At 43.6% G+C, this 20,784-nt stretch overlaps 1 protein-coding gene across 2 annotated transcripts in view; it reads left to right on the forward strand.

The window, feature by feature from the left end:
- Window positions 1-20,784, forward strand: part of si:dkey-183c6.8 (protein O-GlcNAcase) — a 65,142-nt gene that overhangs the window by 8,141 nt on the left and 36,217 nt on the right. The window contains exons 3-8 of one of the 2 annotated variants that reach the window (XM_046329555.1): window positions 489-586; window positions 891-946; window positions 1,038-1,209; window positions 5,093-5,191; window positions 18,308-18,422; window positions 18,593-18,747. In XM_046329555.1, the coding sequence (XP_046185511.1) occupies window positions 489-586; window positions 891-946; window positions 1,038-1,209; window positions 5,093-5,191; window positions 18,308-18,422; window positions 18,593-18,747 (695 nt within the window). Of the gene's footprint in view, window positions 1-488; window positions 587-815; window positions 947-1,037; window positions 1,210-5,092; window positions 5,192-18,307; window positions 18,423-18,592; window positions 18,748-20,784 lie in introns of both variants that reach the window. The other variant, XM_046329554.1, reaches the window with a different exon arrangement.

Below are 20,784 nucleotides of genomic sequence, written 5' to 3' on the forward strand. Positions count from 1 at the left end.
AGGATCTTAATTTGATCACCCTGTTGCAGGATAACTTTCCTGCAATGCATGACATTTTAAACGTGCTGTGTACTAGAGGTTTAAAAAGGCTTCTGATTGTAATGTCAGACTTTTATCAATCTATACAAAAATGTCAATTTAAATTTTATCCACATAGTTAATATTTCCGGTTGCCGCAGGTTTATTTTCCTTCTGTAGCAAACTGGCTCAAATTAAGATCCTAAATCTGTATGGTTGACATAGGAGGACATGGAAAAGGGATAAGGAGGGAGTGAGTATGATCTGCAGTTGAAACAAAAACAAAGCGGTGGTTGACTTTGTTTTGGTAAAAAGCTGAGGGGTGGGCCTGGAGAAATGTATCAACTCTCAAATGTATAGACAGAGCTATTGGTGCAAGGAGTTGACTCTCCATGATATCAAAATTATTTCCAGAAACTAACACTAGGTCAATATCACTGTAAAGAACTCTCTCCCTTTCTCTCTGTTAGGATGCAGAGGTGGGAGTTGAACACCTATCTGTACGGTCCTAAAGATGATCTGAAACACAGACTACTCTGGAGAGAGGTCTACTCCCCTGAAGAGGAGGGTAAGGGATCTCCCCATCCCTCACTCATCCTTCTCTTCATCCCTTCATTTATTTGTTAACAGCTCTCTTTTAGTCCACCTTCCCACCCCTCCATCTCCCCATACCCTCATCTCACCTTCTCTCCTCACTCTGTCCTTTTCCCTCCATCTCTCACTTTTGCTTTAAACTAAATGTATCTCTCCTGGTGCTGTCCTTGTTTTCTCCACTCCTCCTCACTCCTCTCTTGCAGGTCAGTTGCGTACTTTGATAGTAGAGTCAGAGAAGAGAGGTCTGAGGTTTGTGTACTCTCTCTCTCCTGGTCAAGACATTGTCTTTTCTTCTTCCTGCGACCTCTCCCTGCTTAAACGCAAGCTACGACAGGTACATGCATGCACCTACACACACTTGCATGCGCACACAGGCATGCACACGCATACCTACACCCCTGCCTTAATATCTCTCCTCTCCGTAGGTGTCAAAGTTGGGTTGCCAGGCATTTGCGATCCTTTTTGATGACATAGACCACTCCCTGTGTCAAGCTGACAGTCAAGCCTTCTCCTCATTCGCTCACGCCCAGGTTTCAGTTGCCAATGAGATCTACCGATTCCTAGGAGAGCCACCCGTCTTCCTGTTTTGTCCAACAGGTGTGTAGTTGAGATGTGTGGTGTCTCTCTCTCTCTCTCTCTCTCTCTCTCTCTCTCTCTCTCTCTTACTCTCTTACTCTCTTACTCTCTTTCTCTCTTTCTCTCTTACTCTCTTACTCTCTTTCTCTCTTTCTCTCTTTCTCTCTTTCTCTCTTTCTCTCTTTCTCTCTTTCTCTCTTTCTCTCTTTCTCTCTTTCTCTCTTTCTCTCTTTCTCTCTTCTCTCTCTCTTTCTTCTCTCTCTTTCTCTCTCTTTCTCTCTTTCTCTCTCTTTCTCTCTCTTTCTCTCTCTCTTTCTCTCTTTCTCTCTCTCTCTTTCTCTCTCTCTTTCTCTCTTTCTCTCTTTCTCTCTTTCTCTCTCTCTCTCTCTCTCTCTCTCTCTCTCTCTCTCTCTCTCTCTCTCTATTCTCTTATTCTCTTATTCTCTTATTCTCTTATTCTCTTATTCTCTTATTCTCTCTTTCTCTCTCTCTCTTATTCTTATTCTCTTATTCTCTCTTTCTCTCTCTCTCTCTCTCTCTCTCTCTCTTATTCTCTTATTCTCTCTTTCTCTCTCTCTCTTATTCTCTTATTCTCTCTTTCTCTCTTTCTCTCTTTCTCTCTTTCTCTCTTTCTCTCTTTCTCTCTTTCACTCTTTCACTCTTTCACTCTCTCTCTCTCTCTTTCACTCTTTCACTCTTTCTCTCTCTCTCTCTTTCTCTTTCACTCTTTCACTCTTTCACTCTTTCACTCTTTCACTCTTTCACTCTCTTACTCTCTTACTCTCTTACTCTCTTACTCTCTTACTCTCTCACTCTCTCACTCTCTCACTCTCTCACTCTCTCTCTCTTACTCTCACACAACAACAACAAAGTTCCAAAAGAAATAGAGACATTGCAAATGTCATATTATGGCCATATACAGTGTTGTAATGATGTGCAAGAAGTACACCCCTGATAACATGTAAACAGTTAATGTTCATAGCAGCCACATTTTAAATTTATTTTATTTGACATTTATTTAACCAGGCAAGTCAGTTAAGAACAAATTCTTATTTACAAAGGCAGCCTACCAAAAGGCCTCCTGCGGGGATGGGGGCTGGGATGTATATTTATATATCCATACCAGCCCCTATCCCCGCAGGAGGCCTTTTGGTAGGCTGACCGTTCAAAAGTTTGGGGTCACATAGAAATGTCCATGTTTTTGAAAGAAAAGCACTTATTTTTTGTCCATTAAAATAACATCAAATTGATCAGAAATACAGTGTAGACATTGTTCATGTTGTAAATGACTATTGTAGCTGGACACGGCTGATTTAAAAAATATATATATATTTTGAATATCTTAGGTGCGCAGAGGCCCATTTATCAGCAATCATCACTCCTGTGTTCCAATGACATGTTGTTAGCTAATCCAAGTTTATAATTTGAAAAGGCTAATTGATCATTGGATAACTCTTTTGCAATTATGTTAGCACAGCTGAAAACTGTTGCCCTGATTAAAGAATAATAGAACTGGCCTTTAGACTAGTTGACTATCTGGAGCATCAGCATTTGTGGGTTCGATTAGAGGCTCAAAATGGGCAGAAACAAAGACCTTTCTTCTGAAACTCATCAGTCTATTCTCGTTCTGAGAAATGAAGGCTATTCCATGCAAGAAATTGCCAAGAAACTGGCCCGCATCTGAGTCGCCTCTTTACTGTTGACATTGAGACCTGTTTCTCAAACTAGACAATCTAGTGTACTTGTGCACCGGTGCCTCCCACTCCTCTTTCTAATCTGGTTAGGGCCAGTTGCACTGTTCTGTGAAGGTACTGAGAGTACTACACAGCGTTGTATGAGATGTTCAGTTTCTTGGCAATTTCTCACATGGAATAGCCTTAATTTCTCAGAACAAGAATAGGCTGACTAGTTTCAGAAGAAAGAACTTTGTTTCTGGCTATTTTGAACCTGTAGTCGAATGCTGATCAGGCGAAACAAAACTTTCCAAGCCAGACCGCTACACATAACTGCTACACACAGCCTACATCATTGTCACCACATTAGCTGAAGTAACACCATAGAACTAACATGTTAGTAAACCCACTATAATCATGCAGTAACGTTAGTGTACAGTCAGTAAGCAGTTTAGCATTTACACCGGCGGGGGCCCTGTGGTAATAAATTAGTAAAACCAAAAGGATACCTTGACTTGGAAGAGTTCCAGTGTTGTGTTGGATAGTCATAGCCAGCTAGCTAACATAGCATCCCTCTGTTTGAGCAGGGTGTCTGAGTAGGCTAAACTAGCTTGCTGCATTTGCTAGCTAAGTAAGTGAAACTGAAAGTGAAAAAAATGACTCTCTTGCTTTTCCTTCATTTTGAATGAAATTCTTCTTTCAGTACTAGATTAATTCTCTGAACCTTTGATTGTTTGGACAACATCTCAGTTCATGCTGCAAGAGCTCTGATAGGTTGGAGGACGTCCTCAGGAAGTTATCATAATTACTATGTAAGTCTATGGAAGTGGGTGAGAACCATGAGCCTCCTAGGTTTTGTATTGAAGTCAATGTACTCTGAGGAGGATACACCATGGTGCTACACTACAGAGTGCTGTTGAGGCAACTGTAGACCTTCATTGCAAAACATAATGTTTTCATTTCTTACAGATACGTGGGACGGTAGCGTTCCCACCTGGCCAACATCCGGTGAAATGGCAGAGTGCCAAATTCAAATTTAATTACTATAAATCTTAAACTTCCATGAAGTCACAAGTGCAATACATCAAAATAAAGCTTAACTTGTTGTTAATGCAGCCGCCGTGTCACATTGCAAAAGGGCTTTACGGCGAAAGCAAAACCATACGATTATCTGAGGACAGCGCCCAGCACACACATGCATAACAAAACATTTTCAACCAGGGAGTTGCGACACAAAAGTCAGAAATAGCTATATAATATATGCCTTTCCTTTGAAGATCTTCTGTTGGCACTCAAAGGTCCCAGTTACATTACAAATGGTAATTTTGTTTGATAGTCCTCTATATCAATAAAAACTCAGTTTAGCTTGCGCGCTTCAGTCAATAATCCACTCGGTTTCCCTCCTTCAAAATGCATACAAAATTAATCCCAAACGTTACCAATTAACTTATACAAACAAGTCAATCAAAATGTATAATCAAACCTTAGGTACCCTAATACGCAAATAAACAATACAATTTAAGACGGAGAATCGTTATTGTCTTCACCGTAGAAAAATACCAAAGAACGCCTTCCCATTCACACGCTTGGAAACACTACAGCCAAAATAGAAGCCACCTAGAAAAACTACAATTCCTGGCTCATTTTTCTAAAACCAGCCTGAAACTCTTTCTATAGAATGTTGACATCTAGTGAAAGCCCTAGGAACTGCAATCGGGCATGATTTCGCCCTATTATAAAAGTGCCAGCCATTGAAATCAGTGGTAGGAAGATTTTTTTTTGGGGGGGGGGTCGTTTGTCCTCGGGGTTTCGCCTGCCATTTCAGTTCTGTTATACTCACAGACATTATCGTAACAGTTTTAGAAACTTTAGAGCGTTTTCCATCCATATCTACCAATTATATGCATATGTTTGCTTCTGGGCCTGAGTAGCAGGCAGTTTACTTTGTGCACACTTTTCATCCGGATGTCAAAATACCGCCCCCTATCCCAAAGAAGTGAATCAATTATTTGCTGACATGAATATATTAAGTATAGTTTAATCTAAAAATGAAAAACGTAAAAATATTTTACAATTTAAAACATTCTGAAAATCACTGAGGATGATGTACCTCCTCTGAAGAGTCTCCACTGCTTCTCTTCTAATTAAGTAATTGCACACTGATATTGTTACTCTCCTCTTTCCCTCGCTCACCCTCCCTCCTCCCTCCCTCTCTCCACTCCTCTCTCCAGAGTACTGTGGCTCTCTATGTTCTCCCAGTGTATCTAAGTCTCCATATTTGATGACTGTTGGAGAGGACCTGCTGCCTAACATCTCTATCATATGGACCGGTGAGACACACAGGCTTTCTATCCTTTAGATTTAAAAAAAAAATGTTTATATTCTGTAAATTACAATGATATGGCATGATAATTCCCAATCTCTATCTCCCTCTCTTGCTCTCCCTCTATGGTCAGATGACATGAAAATAGGGCTTTGGCCATGCACACCAGTGGTGGGTCTGGCGTTGAAAGACAGAAGCATATGCAGAAAAGTACCTCATACCTATGGTAAAATATGGTGGTGGAACTTTGATGTTATGGGGCTATTTTGCTTCCACTGGCCCTGGGGCGCTTGCTAAGGTCAACGGTGTCATTAACTTTACCAAGTAGCAGGACATTTTAGCCAAAAAACCTGGTTTCCTCTGCCATGTGGCTGGCACTTGGCTGCAGTTGTATCTTCCAGCAAGACAATAACCCCAAGCATTAATCAAATTCCGCAAAGAAATTGTTAATTGACCACTCAGTCTCCATACATGAACCCCATTGAAAACCTTTGTTTTGAATCACATAAGAACTGACAAAGGATATCAAGGATCTGGAAAGATTCTGTATGGAGGAATAGTTTAAGATCCCTCACAACGTGCTCTACACATTTTACAAAAAGCCACAGGATCAGTGGAAGCAAAAATAGCTCTATATTCATGTAATCTGACCATAGCACCGGTTAAAATTCAAGTGCCAATGCCATTTAGCAAACTCCAGTCGTGGGCAGGAAATAATCTTTATGGAGGAATGATCTAAAGGATCAGACATACCAAGGATACTGAATGCCGAGAGGTGTAGTCTTGTCACGATACCAGAATTTAGACTTTGATACCAATACCAGGATTAGTATTGTGATTCTCATTACCATAACGATACTCAATACCAAAATGATACCACTGCAAGAAGGCACATTAACCAAAGTCACAGAATGGGACTTGATCCAAACAGAAACTCAGCTACGGCTCTGTTCAATCGTTGGGCAGCTAATGAGTTCATTATCATTACATTTGACATTTTTTCCATCAACATTTTTCAGAGACAGCCATGTATGCATTCACTTCTTTGGGACTGGGGGGCAGTATTGAGTAGCTTGGATGAATAAGGTGCCCAGAGTAAACTGCCTGCTACTCAGGCCCAGTTGCTAATATATGCATATTATAGGTAGATTTGGATAGAACACACTCTGAAGTTTCTAAAACTGTTTGAATGATGTCTGTGAGTATAACAGAACTCGTATGGAAGGCAAAAACCTGAAAAAAGATCCAACCAGGAAGTGGGAAATCTGAGCGTTGTAGTATTTCAAGTCATTGCCTATCGAATATACAGTGTCTATGGGGTCATATTGCTCTTCCTAAGGCTTCCACTAGATGTCAATAGTCTTTAGAATGTTGTTTGAGGCTTCTACTGTGAAGGAGGGGGGAATGAGAGCTGATTGAGTCAGGGGTCTGGCTGAGTGCCATGAGCTGATCATGCATGCTCACGTGAGAGTTAGCTTGCGTATCATTGCATTTCTACAGACAAAGGAATTCTCCGGTTGGAACATTATTGAAGATTTATGATAAAAACATCCTAAAGATTGATTATATACTTAATTTGACATGCTTCTACGAACTGTAGTATGACTTTTCTTCTGAACTTTCGCCTGGACTTGCCCGCGCCTCGTGAGTTTGGATTGTGTACTAAACGCGCGAACAAAAAGGAGGTATTTGGACAGTAATGATGGACTTTATTGAACAAATTAAACATTTATTGTGGAACTGGGATTCCTGGGAGTGCATTCTGATGAAGATCATCAAAGGTAAAGTGAATATTTATAATGCTATTTCTGACTTCTGTTGACTCTACAACATGGCGGATATCTGTATGGCTTGTTTTGTTGTCTGAGCGCTGTACTCAGATTATTGCATGGTGTACTTTTTCGGTAAAGCTTTTTTGAAATCTGACACAGCGATTGCATTAAGAAGAAGTTTATCTAAAGGTCCATGCATAACACTTGTATTTTCATCAACATTTATGATGAGTATTTCTGTAAATTGATGTGGCTCTCTGCAAAATCACCAGATGTTTTGGTAGCAAAATATTACTGAACGTAACACGCCAATGTAAACTGAGATTTTTGGATATAAATATGAACTTTATCGAACAAAACATAAATGTATTGTGTAACATGAAATCCTATGAGTGTCATCTGCTGAATATCATCAAAGGTTAGTGATTCATTTTATCTCTATTTGTGCTTTTTGTGACTCTCTTTTGCCTGGAAAAATGCCTGTGTTTTTCTGTGACTAGATACTGACCTAACATAATTGTTTGGTGTGCTTTCGTCGTAAAGCCTTTTTGAAATCAGACACTGTGGCTGGATTTACAACAAGTTTATCTTTAAAATGGTGTAAAATACTTGTATGTTTGAGGAAGTTTAATTATGGGATTTCTGTTGTTTTGAAATTTGGCGCCCTGCAATTTCACTGGCTGTTGTTGAGGTGGGACACTACCGTCCCACATATCCCAGAGTGGTTAATTAATCAATTGTATAATCAGACTGTTTAAAAAAAAATCTAACTATATAACATAATTGTAATCATTTATGATTTTTTTTAAATAAAAGCTTTTCGTGAACTAACACTCGCACTTGAGTCTTTTCCTTCTTGCTCTGACATTGCTGATAGCTACCTTTTTTATTGAGGAACAATTTTCTTACTATGACTGTGGTAGGTGGTTGTTTCACCTAGCTGTCTTCAGATGAATGCATTAATTGGAAGTCGCTCTAGAGAAGTGTTTGCTATATGACTCAAATGTAATGATAAATCTCTACTGATAAAGTGGGTAAATAAAGATGTAGCCTTGGCTTATTCACATGACTGCACAGTGTGCTCTGTCTCTTTAATGAGGAATGACGTCATTACTGGGTAGTGAATTGTGTAGCCCAGGGTAGTGAATTGATGATTGCTTCAACTGTAAGATGGCAGCAAAATCGCACCGGAGAAGATGGATGACGTTTCACATGCTCCTATCCAACTGTGCTATTTTGTTCGGTTTTTTTTGCGTTGTTTGTAACTTTTTACTTATTTTGTACATCATGTTGCTGCTACCGTGTCTTATGACCGAAAATAACTTCTATACATCAGAACAGTGACTACTCACCTCAAACTGGAAGAAGCTTTTTCCTTTAACGAGTCCATGAGTCCGAGTCCACCTATAGTTACCACCACAAACCGATAATGGCACTAAGACCGCACTCAACGAGCTGTATAAGGCCATAAGCAAACAAGAAAATGCTCATCTAGAAGCGTCACTCCTAGTGGCCGGGGACTTTAATGTAGGCAAACAAATCCGTCTGACCTCATTTCTACCAGCATGTCACATGTGCAACCAGAGGAGAAAAACAAACTTGAGACCACCCTTACTCCACACACAGAGATTCATACAAGTCTCTCCCCTGCCCTCCATGGCAAATCTGACCATAATGCTATCCTCCTGATTCCTGCTTATAAGCAAAAACTAAAACAGGAAGTACCAGTGACTCGCTCAATACGGAATTGGTCAGATGACGTGGATGCTACGCCACAGGACTGTTTTGCTAGCACAGACTGGAATATGTTCCGGGATTCATCCAATGGCATTGAGGAATATACCATCTCAGTCACGGGCTTCATCAATAAGTGCATTGACGTCATCATCCCCACAGTGACCGTACGTACATATCACAACCAGAAGACATAGATTACAGGCAACATCCGCATCGAGGCTAGAGCTGCCTCTTTTTCAAGGAGCAGGACACTAATCCAGACGCTTATAAGAAATTCTGCTGTGCCCTCAGATGAACCATCAAACAAACAAAGCGTCAATACAGGATTAAGATTGAATCCTAATACGCCGGCTCTGACGCTCGTCGGATGTGGCAGGGCTTGAAAACTATTATGGGCTACAAAGGGAAACCCAGCCACAAGCTCCCCAGTGACGCAAGCCTACCAGATGAGCTAAATGCCTTTTATGCTCGCTTCGAGGCAAGCACCACTGAAGCATACACGAGAGCACCAGCTGTTCTGGACGACTGTGTGATAACGCTTTCTGTAGCCGATGTGAGCAAGACCTTTAAACAGGTCACCATTCACAAAGCCAGACAGATTACCAAGACGTGTACTCAAAGCATACGCGGACAAACTGGCAAGTGTCTTCACTGTCATTTTCAACCTCTCCCTGTCTGAGTCTGTAATACTGACATGTTTCAAGCAGACCACCATAGTCCCTGTGCCCAAGGAAGCGAAGGTAACCTGCCTAAATGATTACCGCCCCGCCCAGTAGCACTCACATCGGTAGCCATGAAGGGCTTTGAAAGCCTTGTCATGGCTCACATTAGCAGTATACTCCCGGATACCATAGACCCACTCCAATTCGCATACTGCCCCTACAGAACCACAGATAACAATCTCTATTGCATTCCACACTGTCCTTTCCCACTTGGAGAAAGGGAACACCTATGTGAGAATGCTGTTCATTGACTACAGCTCAGCTTTCAACCCCATAGTGCCCTCCCAGCTCATCACTAAGCTAAGGACCCTGGGACTGAACACCTCCCTCTGCAACAGGATCCTGTAATTCCTGATGCGACATCCCAGATTGTGAGGGCAGGCAACAACACATTCCCCACGCTGACCCTCGATACTTAGTCCACTCCTGTACTTCCTGTTCACCCATGACTGCGTGGCCGAGCATGACTCCAACACCATCATTAAGTTTGCTGAATACACGACGATGCTAGACCTGATCACCGACTACGATGAGTTGTGAAGAGGGCATGGCAATTCCTCTTCCCCCCAAAAATATTTGTCATGGGCCCTCATATCCTCAAAGTTCTACAACTGCACAATTGAGAGCATCTTGACTGGATGCTTCACCGCTCGGTATGGCAACCGCTTGGTATCCGACTTCAAGGTGTTACAGAGGGTAGTGCGTACTTGGCCGAGCTCCCTGCCAGTCAAGACGTCTATACAAAGGCGCTGTCAGACGAATGCCATAAAAATTGTCAGACTCCAGCCACCCAAGTCATAGACTGTTCTCTCTGCTGCCACACAGCAAGTGGTACTGATGCACAAAGTCTGGAACCAACAGGACCCTGAAAAGCTTCTACCCCCCCCCCCAAGTCATAAGCCTGCTAAATAGTTGGTCGGTAGCTATTTGGTTAACTATTTTACTGTCTGCGTTAACCCTTTTTGAAACATTTTTGACTCATCACAAACAGTTGAAGTCGGAAGTTTACATACACTTAGGTTGGAGTTATTAGACTAGTTTTTCAACCACTCCACAAATTTCTTGTTAACAAACTATAGTTTTGACAAGTCGGTTAGGACATCTACTTTGTGCATGACACAAGCCTGCGTGCCAGGTAGGAGCAAGAGGTTAAACAATTTAAACGCAATGCTACCAAATTCCAATTGAGTGTATGTTACATACATACATGCATACATACATACATGCATGCATGCATACATACATACATACATACATACATACATACATGCATACATACCTGCATACTTCTGACCCACTGGGAATATGATGAAAGAAATAAAAGCTGAAATAAATAATTTTCTCTAATATTATTCTGACATTTCACATTTTACAGTATATAAACATTACTGAAGTTACCAGTGTTCAATGATTATGTACTGTACAGGTTTTTCAGTCTCTTGTTCCCAGTTTTGATGCACCTGTACTGTCTCCGCTTTTTAGATGGTAGCAGGGTGAATAGGCTGTGGCTTGGGTGACTGAGGTCCTTGATCATCTTCTTGGCCTTCATGTGACACTGGGTGCTGTAGATGTCGTGGAGGGCAGGCAGTGTACCCCTGGTGATTCATTGGGCTGACTGCACCACCCTCTGTACCAGGCGGTGATACAGCACGACAGAATGCTCTCAATGGTGGATAAGTAGAACTTTGTGAGGGTCTTAGGGGTCAAGCCAAATTTCTTCTGCCTCTTGAGGTTGAAGAGGCACTGTTCACCACACTGTGTGGATGGACCATTTCAGGTTGTCAGTAATGTGCACACCAAGGAACTTGAAGCGTTTCACCTTCTCCACTACGGACTTATCAGTGTGGGTGGAGCATTCTCTCTTTGCTCTCTCCTGAGGCCCACAATCAGTTCTTTCGTTTTGTTGATGTTGAAGGAGAGGTCATGGCCCTCACCTCCTCCCTGTAGACTGTCCCATCGTTTTTCGTGATCAGGCCTACCACTTTTGTGTCATCTGCAAACTTGAGGATTGAGTTGGAGACGTGTGTTGACACGCATTCATGGGTGAACAGGGAGTACAGGGGAGCTGAGCACACATCGTTGTGGGGCCCCTATTTTGAAAATCAGACCTACCTCAAATTTTAGTGAGTCTAGGCTCATGTTTTTTAAATTTTTTATTTCAACTTTATTTAACCAGGTAGGCTAGTTGAGAACAAGTTCTCATTTGCAACTGCGACCTGGCAAAGATAAAGCATAGCAGTGTGAACAGACAACACAGTTACACATGGAGTAAACAATTAACAAGTCAATAACACAGTAGAAAAAAAGGGGGAGTCTATATACAATGTGTGCAAAAGGCATGAGGTAGGCGAATAATTACAATTTTGCAGATTAACACTGGAGTGATAAATGATCAGATGGTCATATACAGGTAGAGATATTGGTGTGCAAAAGGTCAGAAAAGTAAATAAATAAAACGATATGGGGATGATGTAGTTGAAAATGGGTGGGCTATGTACAGCTGCAGCAATCGGTTAGCTGCTCAGATAGCTGATGTTTGAAGTTGGTGAGGGAGATAAGTCTCCAACTTCAGCGATTTTATTATTATTATTATTTTTTTTTCCCAATTCGTTCCAGTCACAGGCAGCAGAGTACTGGAACGAAAGGCGGCCAAATGAGGTGTTGGCTTTAGGGATGATCAGTGAGATACACCTGCTGGAGCGCGTGCTACGGATGGGTGTTGCCATCGTGACCAGTGAACTGAGATAAGGCGGAGCTTTACCTAGCATGGACTTGTAGATGACCTGGAGCCAGTGGGTCTGGCGACATATGTAGCGAGGGCCAGCCGACTAGAGCATACAAGTCGCAGTGGTGGGTGGTATAAGGTGCTTTAGTGACAAAACGGATGGCACTGTGATAGACTGCATCCAGTTTGCAGAGTAGAGTGTTGGAAGCCATTTTGTAGATGACATCGCCGAAGTCGAGGATCGGTAGGATAGTCAGTTTTACTAGGGTAAGCTTGGCGGCGTGAGTGAAGGAGGCTTTGTTTCGGAATAGAAAGCCGACTCTTGATTTGATTTTCGATTGGAGATGTTTGATATGAGTCTGGAAGGAGAGTTTGCAGTCTAGCCAGACACCTAGGTACTTATAGATGTCCACATATTCAAGGTCGGAACCATCCAGGGTGGCGAAGCTAGTCGGGCATGCGGGTGCAGGCAGCGATCGGTTGAAAAGCATGCATTTGGTTTTACTAGCGTTTTAAGAGCAGTTGGAGGCCACGGAAGGAGTGTTGTATGGCATTGAAGCTCGTTTGGAGGTTAGATAGCACAGTGTCCAATGACTAGCCGAAAGTATATAGAATGGTGTCGTCTGCGTAGAGGTGGATCAGGGAATCGCCTGCAGCAAGAGCAACATCATTGATATATACAGACAAAAGAGTCTGCCCAAGAATTGAACCCTGTGGCACCCCCATAGATGCTGCCAGAGGACCGGACAGCATGCCCTCCGATTTGACACACTGAACTCTGTCTGCAAAGTAATTGGTGAACCAGGCAAGGCAGTCATCCGAAAAACCGAGGCTACTGAGTCTGCCGATAAGAATATGGTGATTGACAGAGTCGAAGGCCTTGGCAAGGTCGATGAAGACGGCTGCACAGTACTGTCTTTTATCGATGGCGGTTATGATGTCGTTTAGTACCTTGAGTGTGGCTGAGGTGCACCCGTGACTGGCTCGGAAACCAGATTGCACAGCGGAGAAGGTACGGTGGGATTCGAGATGGTCAGTGACCTGTTTGTTGACTTGGCTTTCGAAGACCTTAGATAGGCAGGGCAGGATGGATATAGGTCTGTAACAGTTTGGGTCCAGGATGTCTCCCCCTTTGAAGAGGTAGTGGCTGCATCATGTTATGGGTATGCTTGTAATCGTTAAGGACTGGGGAGTTTTTCAGTTTTTCAGGATAAAAAAGAAATGGAACTAAGTACAGGCAAAATCCTAGAGGAACATCTGGTTCTTTCCACTAGACACTAAGAGATTAATTCACCTTTCAGCAGGACAATAACCTAAAACACAAGGCCAAATATACACTGGAGTTGCATGCCATGAAGACGGTGAATGTTCCTGTGTGACCGAGTTACAGTTTTGACTTAAATCTACTTACAAATCTATGGCAAAACCTGAAAATGATTGTCTAGCAATGGTTAACAATTCATTTGACAGAGTTTGAAGAATTTGTAAAATAATAATCTGTACTTCTGCAAGGTATTGACTCAGGTGTGAATACTTATGTAAATTTGATTTCTGTATTTCATTTTTCATAAACGTGGCACCATTTTTTATTTAATAAAACGTTTTTTTTTTTTTTTTCCAATTTTGTGATATCCAATTGCAATCCTGTCTCGTCGCTGCAACTCCCCAACAGGCTTTGGAGAGGCGACGGTTGAGTCATGCGTCCTACAAAACATCACCCGCCAAACTGCGCTTCTTAACACCCGCCCACTTAACCTGGAAGCCAGCTGCACCAATGTGTCGGACGAAACACCATTCAACTGACGACCAAACCATTCAACTGACGACCAAACCCTCACGACGCCTATGGGACTCCCGGTCACTGCCAGTTGTGACACAGCCTGGGATCGAACCAGGAGTCTGTAGTGACGCCTCAAGCACTGCGACGCAATGACTTAGCACTGCACCACTCGGGAGGCTATATGCAAAAATTTCTGCAAACATGTTTTCACGTTGAAAAAAGGCTGTAACACAACAAAATGCGGGGAAGGGGTCTGAATAGTTCCCGAATTCGCTGTAAATCAAAGGATATGAATAGTTTCTGATGGCATTGTAGCTAAACAAAAAGAAGAAAGTATTCTATGGAACAAAGAAATTATATAAAGAATGATAGTAAAAAGATTTGGAGTACCTTAAATAAAATTCTAGGCAAATAAGCAAACTTGGCTCCGTCTTCCATTGAGGCAGACTTGGTCATAACAAAACCCTTTGATATTGCCAACCACTTTTAATAACTTTATTTGTTGACAAGATATGCGGACTTACGCATGACATGCAAGCAAAAAAAGCTGAGCCTTCATATTTATGCATAACGAACTAAATAATGAAATACAAGCACTGTAGTTTTGAGTTCCGTGAAGTTGGTGTGGAAGAGGTAATGAAATTGTTGTTATCTATAAATAAGGACAAGCCACCTAGTACTGACAATCTGGATGGTACATTTCTGAAGTTGGTAGTAGAATACATTGCGACTCCTTTTTGCAACATCTTCAATTTAAGCCTGGAATACGGTGTGTGACCTCAGGCATGGGAGAAGGCAAAGGTCATTACGCTGCCCAAGAATAGCAAAGCACCCTTTAATAGTTCAAACAGCCAACCAAACAGCCTCTTGCCGGTGCTTGGAAAACTTTTTCTATTGCAAATTTGGTTGAGTGGGGTGTACCGCAGGGCAGCCGGCTTTGCCCATTATTGTTTTCTGTTTCTACTAATGACCTTCCACTGACCTGTGGCTATTGAGCAAGTTGAGGAAACAAAACTCCTGAGTGTAACCCTAGATAGCTACCATGGTCAAAACATATAGATAGACACCAAGGTTTGCTAAAATTGGAAGAGGTCTGTCCATGATAAGGCGGTGTTCTGCTTTCTAAACATCTAAATCAACCAGGCATGTCCTACAGGACCTAGTTTTGGCACACATGGACTACTGTCCAGTTGTGCGGTCATGTGAGGGCAAAGAAGAACATAGTAAAATTGCCGTTGGTCCTGAACAGAGCATCACATATTGCACTTAAATGTACACGGAGGGCGAATGTCAGTGGTATGCATGTCAATCTCTCCTGGCTCAAAGTTGAGGAGAGATTGACTGCATCACTATTGGTCTTGTGTGTGAGGTGTTGATAGGTTAAAGGTACCAAACTGTCTGTTCAAGCAGTTCAAGCAGCCAGAGGTCTCTTCACAGTCCCCAGGTCCACAACAGAGGCTGGAAAATGCACAGTATTAAATAGAGCCATGACTACATGGAACTCTCTGCCACAGAGAGATATTTGGAATTCACATGTGAAAGGTTAAGCTTCTGCTCTTAGGAGAGGAGGAGGAAAGGGGAGGCATGATTTGATTTGCCTTGTAGCTGTCCCAGAAGGGTATGTAGCAATGGTCAAGAGTGCTTGATGAGCGATTAGCACAGGAGATGTTGATACAATTTTGGTAGTATTTTTTTCCCTCAGATTTTCTTTATTAAAGTCTCCAGCTACAATAAATGCAGCCTCGGGATATACATTTTTCAGTTAGCATTTCCAGTGTAGTTCCTTGAGAGCCATCACGGTGTCTGCTTGAGGGGATATATACAGGGACGATCATTCGTTTTTGAATGAAGCACCTGTCTGTTCTAGCTAGCTATGTTGTGCTAACTGGCAAATGGCGACGCTAACATTAGCTAGCAAGCGAACTGGTTGTGTGCATTGTGCTGGATTTGCCACTCCATTCTTTCATGTGAAGTGTAGCTTGCTAGCTAACTAACTAGTGCATATTCATCAAACCTGACAAAAAAATCCTTCAAGCATTAAATTCCTTTAGCTAGATGTAAAGACTGGCTCTAGAAAAAATATATGTATTATGTAGCTTTATTGTTTTAGCAATTGTACTAAGCCCCGTCAGTGAGAAGAAGAAAAAAACAGGCCAGGCTAATCCATTACCTCGTTATTTTTCTTCCGTTCCCTTTTTTTTCTCAATATAAAAATATATTCCCCCAACATAAAAACCATGCTCTCAATATAAAAATGTGTTCCCTCAACATAATAACGTGTTCCCTCCTGCCAGTTTATTCATGCGCATGTCCTTATCATGGATTGATCACAGTTAAATGAATTCTACTTCAATCTGGGCTTGAAATAGAAAGATTTTCTTTGTTGTTGGAGTATGTTACTGAGAGAGATCTATTTCCAGTTTCAGTGTTTTCATATGCCTCTGAATCATAAGAGCAAATAATGGGTCACGGGCGTGCAAAACCACTCAATTAGGTGCAATGATGCACTCGCATCCCTGCGCTAGGCAGGTATTCCATCTGGCTCTGCTTCATTACCTTAGATATACTGTAGAACAGCTATACTTTGGGGGAGTTCATTAACTACCTATCCTTCTGATGAAATGGATGGGATTACACTGAGAAAAGTGCCTTTTTTCCCCTTTGTCACTCCTGTTGGCTCTCATGTGGAGGTTTTTGGCTCAGTCAATTTATCTGCCACTAACGAGCATTGCGATTCTGCAAGTAGAAACGACAGGTTCGTCAGTACCAGGTTGGTACGCAGCACAGTACATCTTTTGTTCTAGCAAGAGAAGGAACGGCCTCCTACTGTGCTAAATACCAATCAGCAGTGCGATTTTTCAATCTTAGATTGGAGAACACTGTGAGCAATCTCAAAAAACATTTTAGAAAATGTGCCATTATCCTCGCAAGGTGGGGTATTGAAACTGAGGTGTCAATACTTTTGACCTATCTTTTTTATTGTTTACAAATTTTGGGGGGCATACAATATAGCTCAGTATTTGTATTATTTATTTTATCTTTTTTGCTAATATTTTTGAATGGTGCCACTAATTATGGACCTGGCTGTATATGTAAAATACACTGCTCAAAAAAATAAAGGGAACACTAAAATAACACATCCTATATCTGAATGAATGAAATATTGTTATTAAATACTTTTTTTCTTTACATAGTTGAAAGTGCTGACAACAAAATCACACAACAATTATCAATGAAAATCTAATTTATCAACCCATGGAGGTATGGATTTGGAGTCACACTCAAAATTAAAGTGGAAAACCACACTACAGGCTGATCCAACTTTGATGTAATGTCCTTAAAACAAGTCAAAATGAGGCTCAGTAGTGTGTGTGGCCTCCACGTGCCTGTATGACCTCCCTACAACGCCTGGCATGATCCTGATGAGGTGGCGGATGGTCTCCTGAGGGATCTCCTCCCAGACCTGGACTAAAGCATCCGCCAACTCCTGGACAGTCTGTGGTGCAATGTGGTGTTGGTGGATGGAGCGAGACATGATGTCCCAGATGTGCTCAATTGGACTCAGGTCTGGGGAACGGGCGGGCCAGTCCATAGCATCAATGCCTTCCTCTTGCAGGAACTGCTGACACACTCCAGCCACATGAGGTCTAGCATTGTCTTGCATTAGGAGGAACCCAAGGTCAACCTCACCAGCATATGGTCTCACAAGGGGTCTGAGGATCTCATCTCTGTACCTAATGGCAGTCAGGCTACCTATGGCGAGCACATGGATGGCTGTGCGGCCCCCCAAAGAAATGCCACCCCACACCATGATTGACCCACCGCCAAACCGGTCATGCTGGAGGATGTTGCAGGCAGCAGAACCTTCTCCACGGTGTCTCCAGACTGTCACGTCTGTCACATGTAATGTGCTCAGTGTGAACCTGCTTTCATCTGTGAAGAGCACAGGGCGCCAGTGGCGAATTTGCCAATCTTGGTGTTCTCTGGCAAATGCCAAACGTCCTGCACGGTGTTGGGCTGTAAGCACAACCTCCACCTGTGGACGTCGGGCCCTCATACCACCCTCATGGAGTCTGTTTCTGACCGTTTGAGCAGACACATGCACATTTGTGGCCTGCTGGAGGTCATTTTGCAGGGCTCACCTGCAGAACCACTCCTTTATTGGGGGTGTCTTGCTAATTGCCTATAATTTCCACCTGTTGTCTATTCCATTTGCACAACAGTATGTGAAATTTATTGTCAATCAGTGTTGCTTCCTAAGTGGACAGTTTGATTTAACAGAAGTGTGATTGACTTGGAGTTACATTGTGTTGTTTAAGTGTTCCCTTTATTTTTTTTGAGCCGTGTATTTTATAATATATAATTTATTTTGCTTCTCTACCCCCAGGTAGTAAGGTAATCTCTAGAGAGCTGACTGTGGAGGGTCTGTCCGAAGTACAGTCTGTCCTACAGCGCCCTCCTCTGGTTTGGGACAACCTGCATGCAAATGACTACGACTCCAGGTAGGATAAGATTAAATGAGATGAGAAGATAATGTAAGGTCTTCTATATTTTGTCTGTATATTTTGTTTATTGTAAGACATTGTCAGCACCATTTCTCCAGGTCAAATTATTGGTACATGCCAATATACTTGGTGAATAAGGTTAACTCTTATTCTGATTCTGATTCCAGACGTCTCTTCCTGGGTCCCTTCAAGGGTCGCTACCCCCAGCTGGCCACCCAACTCCGGGGCTTGCTACTTAACCCCAACTGTGAGTTCGAGGCCAACTACATACCCCTGCACACGCTGGGGACTTGGTACCGCACTGGGAGGGAGGAGAAGAAGGGTAAGAAAAGGGGTGAAGGAGGAAGGAGGGGAGTGGATGAGGGATGGGGGAGGAAGGGAGGGAGAGGGAAGAGATGAGGGGGAAGGAGGCAGAGGGATGATAGTGGGTGAGGGAGGGAGGAGGCAGGGAGGAGGCAAGGAACATTTTGGACAGATAAGTGACATGGTGTTAGAGAAAAACACACACACACTGGGTACACTGACACTATCAGAGCAGCAGACCCTTAGACTAGCGTTACCCACAGTGACAACATCATAGAGGGATTGGAGGGGGAAGGAGGGAGAGGGATGGGGAGGGGGGCAGGGAGGAAGGATAGATGCGAGAGAGAAGGAAGGTTGATGTCAACTAAATATTTTTGGGCAGATAAGCGACAGGGTGTTATAGGTAAACACACACTGGGTCCACTGACACTATCAGAGCAGTAGACCCTTAGACTGACGTTATCCACAGTGACAACATCATAGAGGGATTAGGGAGAGAGAGAGAGGGAAAGAGATGGAAAGAGATGCATTCAAGAGGGGAAAGAGAATTTAAGCGCAAAAGCATGAGATCAAAAAGACAAGTGAGGGGTGAAAAAAAGAAGACATGAAGGGAGTGAGGTCAGAAAGGAAGGATGGAAGAGTGATGTACAGTAAAGGAGAAAGAGAAGGATAAAGAGACAATTGAGGGGGTGAGTGTGAGAGGGGGTGAGTGTGAGAGGGGGTGAGTGTGAGAGGGGGTGAGTGTGAGAGGGGGTGAGTGTGAGAGGGGGTGAGTGTGAGAGGGGGTGAGTGTGAGAGGGGGTGAGTGTGAGTATGAGAGGGGGTGAGTGTGAGTGTGAGTATGAGAGGGGGTGAGTGTGTGAGAGGGGGTGAGTGTGAGTGTGAGTATGAGAGGGGGTGTGAGTGTATGAGAGGGGGTGAGAGTGTGTGAGAGTGTGTGAGAGTGTGTGAGAGTGTGTGAGAGTGTGTGAGAGGGGGGTGAGAGGGGGTGAGAGTGTGTGAGAGTGTGTGAGAGTGTGTGAGAGTGTGTGAGAGTGTGTGAGAGTGTGTGAGAGTGTGTGAGAGTGTGTGAGAGTGTGTGAGAGTGTGTGAGAGGGGTGAGTGTGTGTGAGAGGGGTGAGTGTGTGTGAGAGGGGGTGAGTGTGTGTGAGAGGGGGTGAGTGTGTGTGAGAGGGGGTGAGTGTGTGTGAGAGGGGGTGAGTGTGTGTGAGAGGGAGTGAGTGTGGGAGTGAGGGAGTGAGTGAGGGGGTGAGTGTGTGTGAGAGGGAGTGAGTGAGGGAGTGAGGGAGTGAGTGAGGGAGTGAGGGAGGGAGTGAGGGAGGGAGTGAGTGTGAGAGGGAGGGAGTGAGTGTGAGAGGGAGGGAGTGAGTGTGAGAGGGAGGGAGTGAGTGAGTGTGAGAGGGAGGGAGGGAGGGAGGGAGTGTGGGAGGGAGGGAGGGAGTGTGGGAGGGAGGGAGGGAGGGAGGGTGTGAGAGTGTGGGAGTGAGTGAGTGTGAGAGTGTGGGAGTGAGTGAGTGTGAGAGTGAGTGAGTGTGAGAGGGAGGGAGTGAGTGTGTGTGAGAGGGAGGGAGTGAGTGTGTGTGAGAGGGAGGGAGTGAGTGTGTGTGAGAGGGAGGGAGGGAGTGAGTGTGAGTGAGTGTGAGAGGGAGAGAGTGAGTGTGAGAGTGTGGGAGTGAGTGAGTGTGAGAGTGAGTGAGTGTGAGAGGGAGGGAGTGAGTGTGTGTGAGAGGGAGGGAGTGAGTGTGTGTGAGAGGGAGGGAGGGAGTGAGTGTGTGTGAGAGGGAGGGAGTGAGTGTGTGTGAGAGGGAGGGAGTGAGTGTGTGTGAGAGGGAGGGAGTGAGTGTGTGTGAGAGGGAGGGAGTGAGTGTGTGTGAGAGGGAGGGAGTGAGTGTGTGTGAGAGGGAGGGAGTGAGTGTGTGTGAGAGGGAGGGAGTGAGTGTGTGTGAGAGGGAGGGAGTGAGTGTGTGTGAGAGGGAGGGAGTGAGTGTGAGAGGGAGTGAGTGTGAGTGAGTGAGGGAGTGAGTGTGAGAGAGGGAGTGAGTGTGAGTGAGGGAGT

The sequence above is a fragment of the Oncorhynchus gorbuscha genome, linkage group LG25 (genome assembly GCF_021184085.1).
Source record: "Oncorhynchus gorbuscha isolate QuinsamMale2020 ecotype Even-year linkage group LG25, OgorEven_v1.0, whole genome shotgun sequence".
Lineage (NCBI taxonomy): Eukaryota > Metazoa > Chordata > Actinopteri > Salmoniformes > Salmonidae > Oncorhynchus > Oncorhynchus gorbuscha.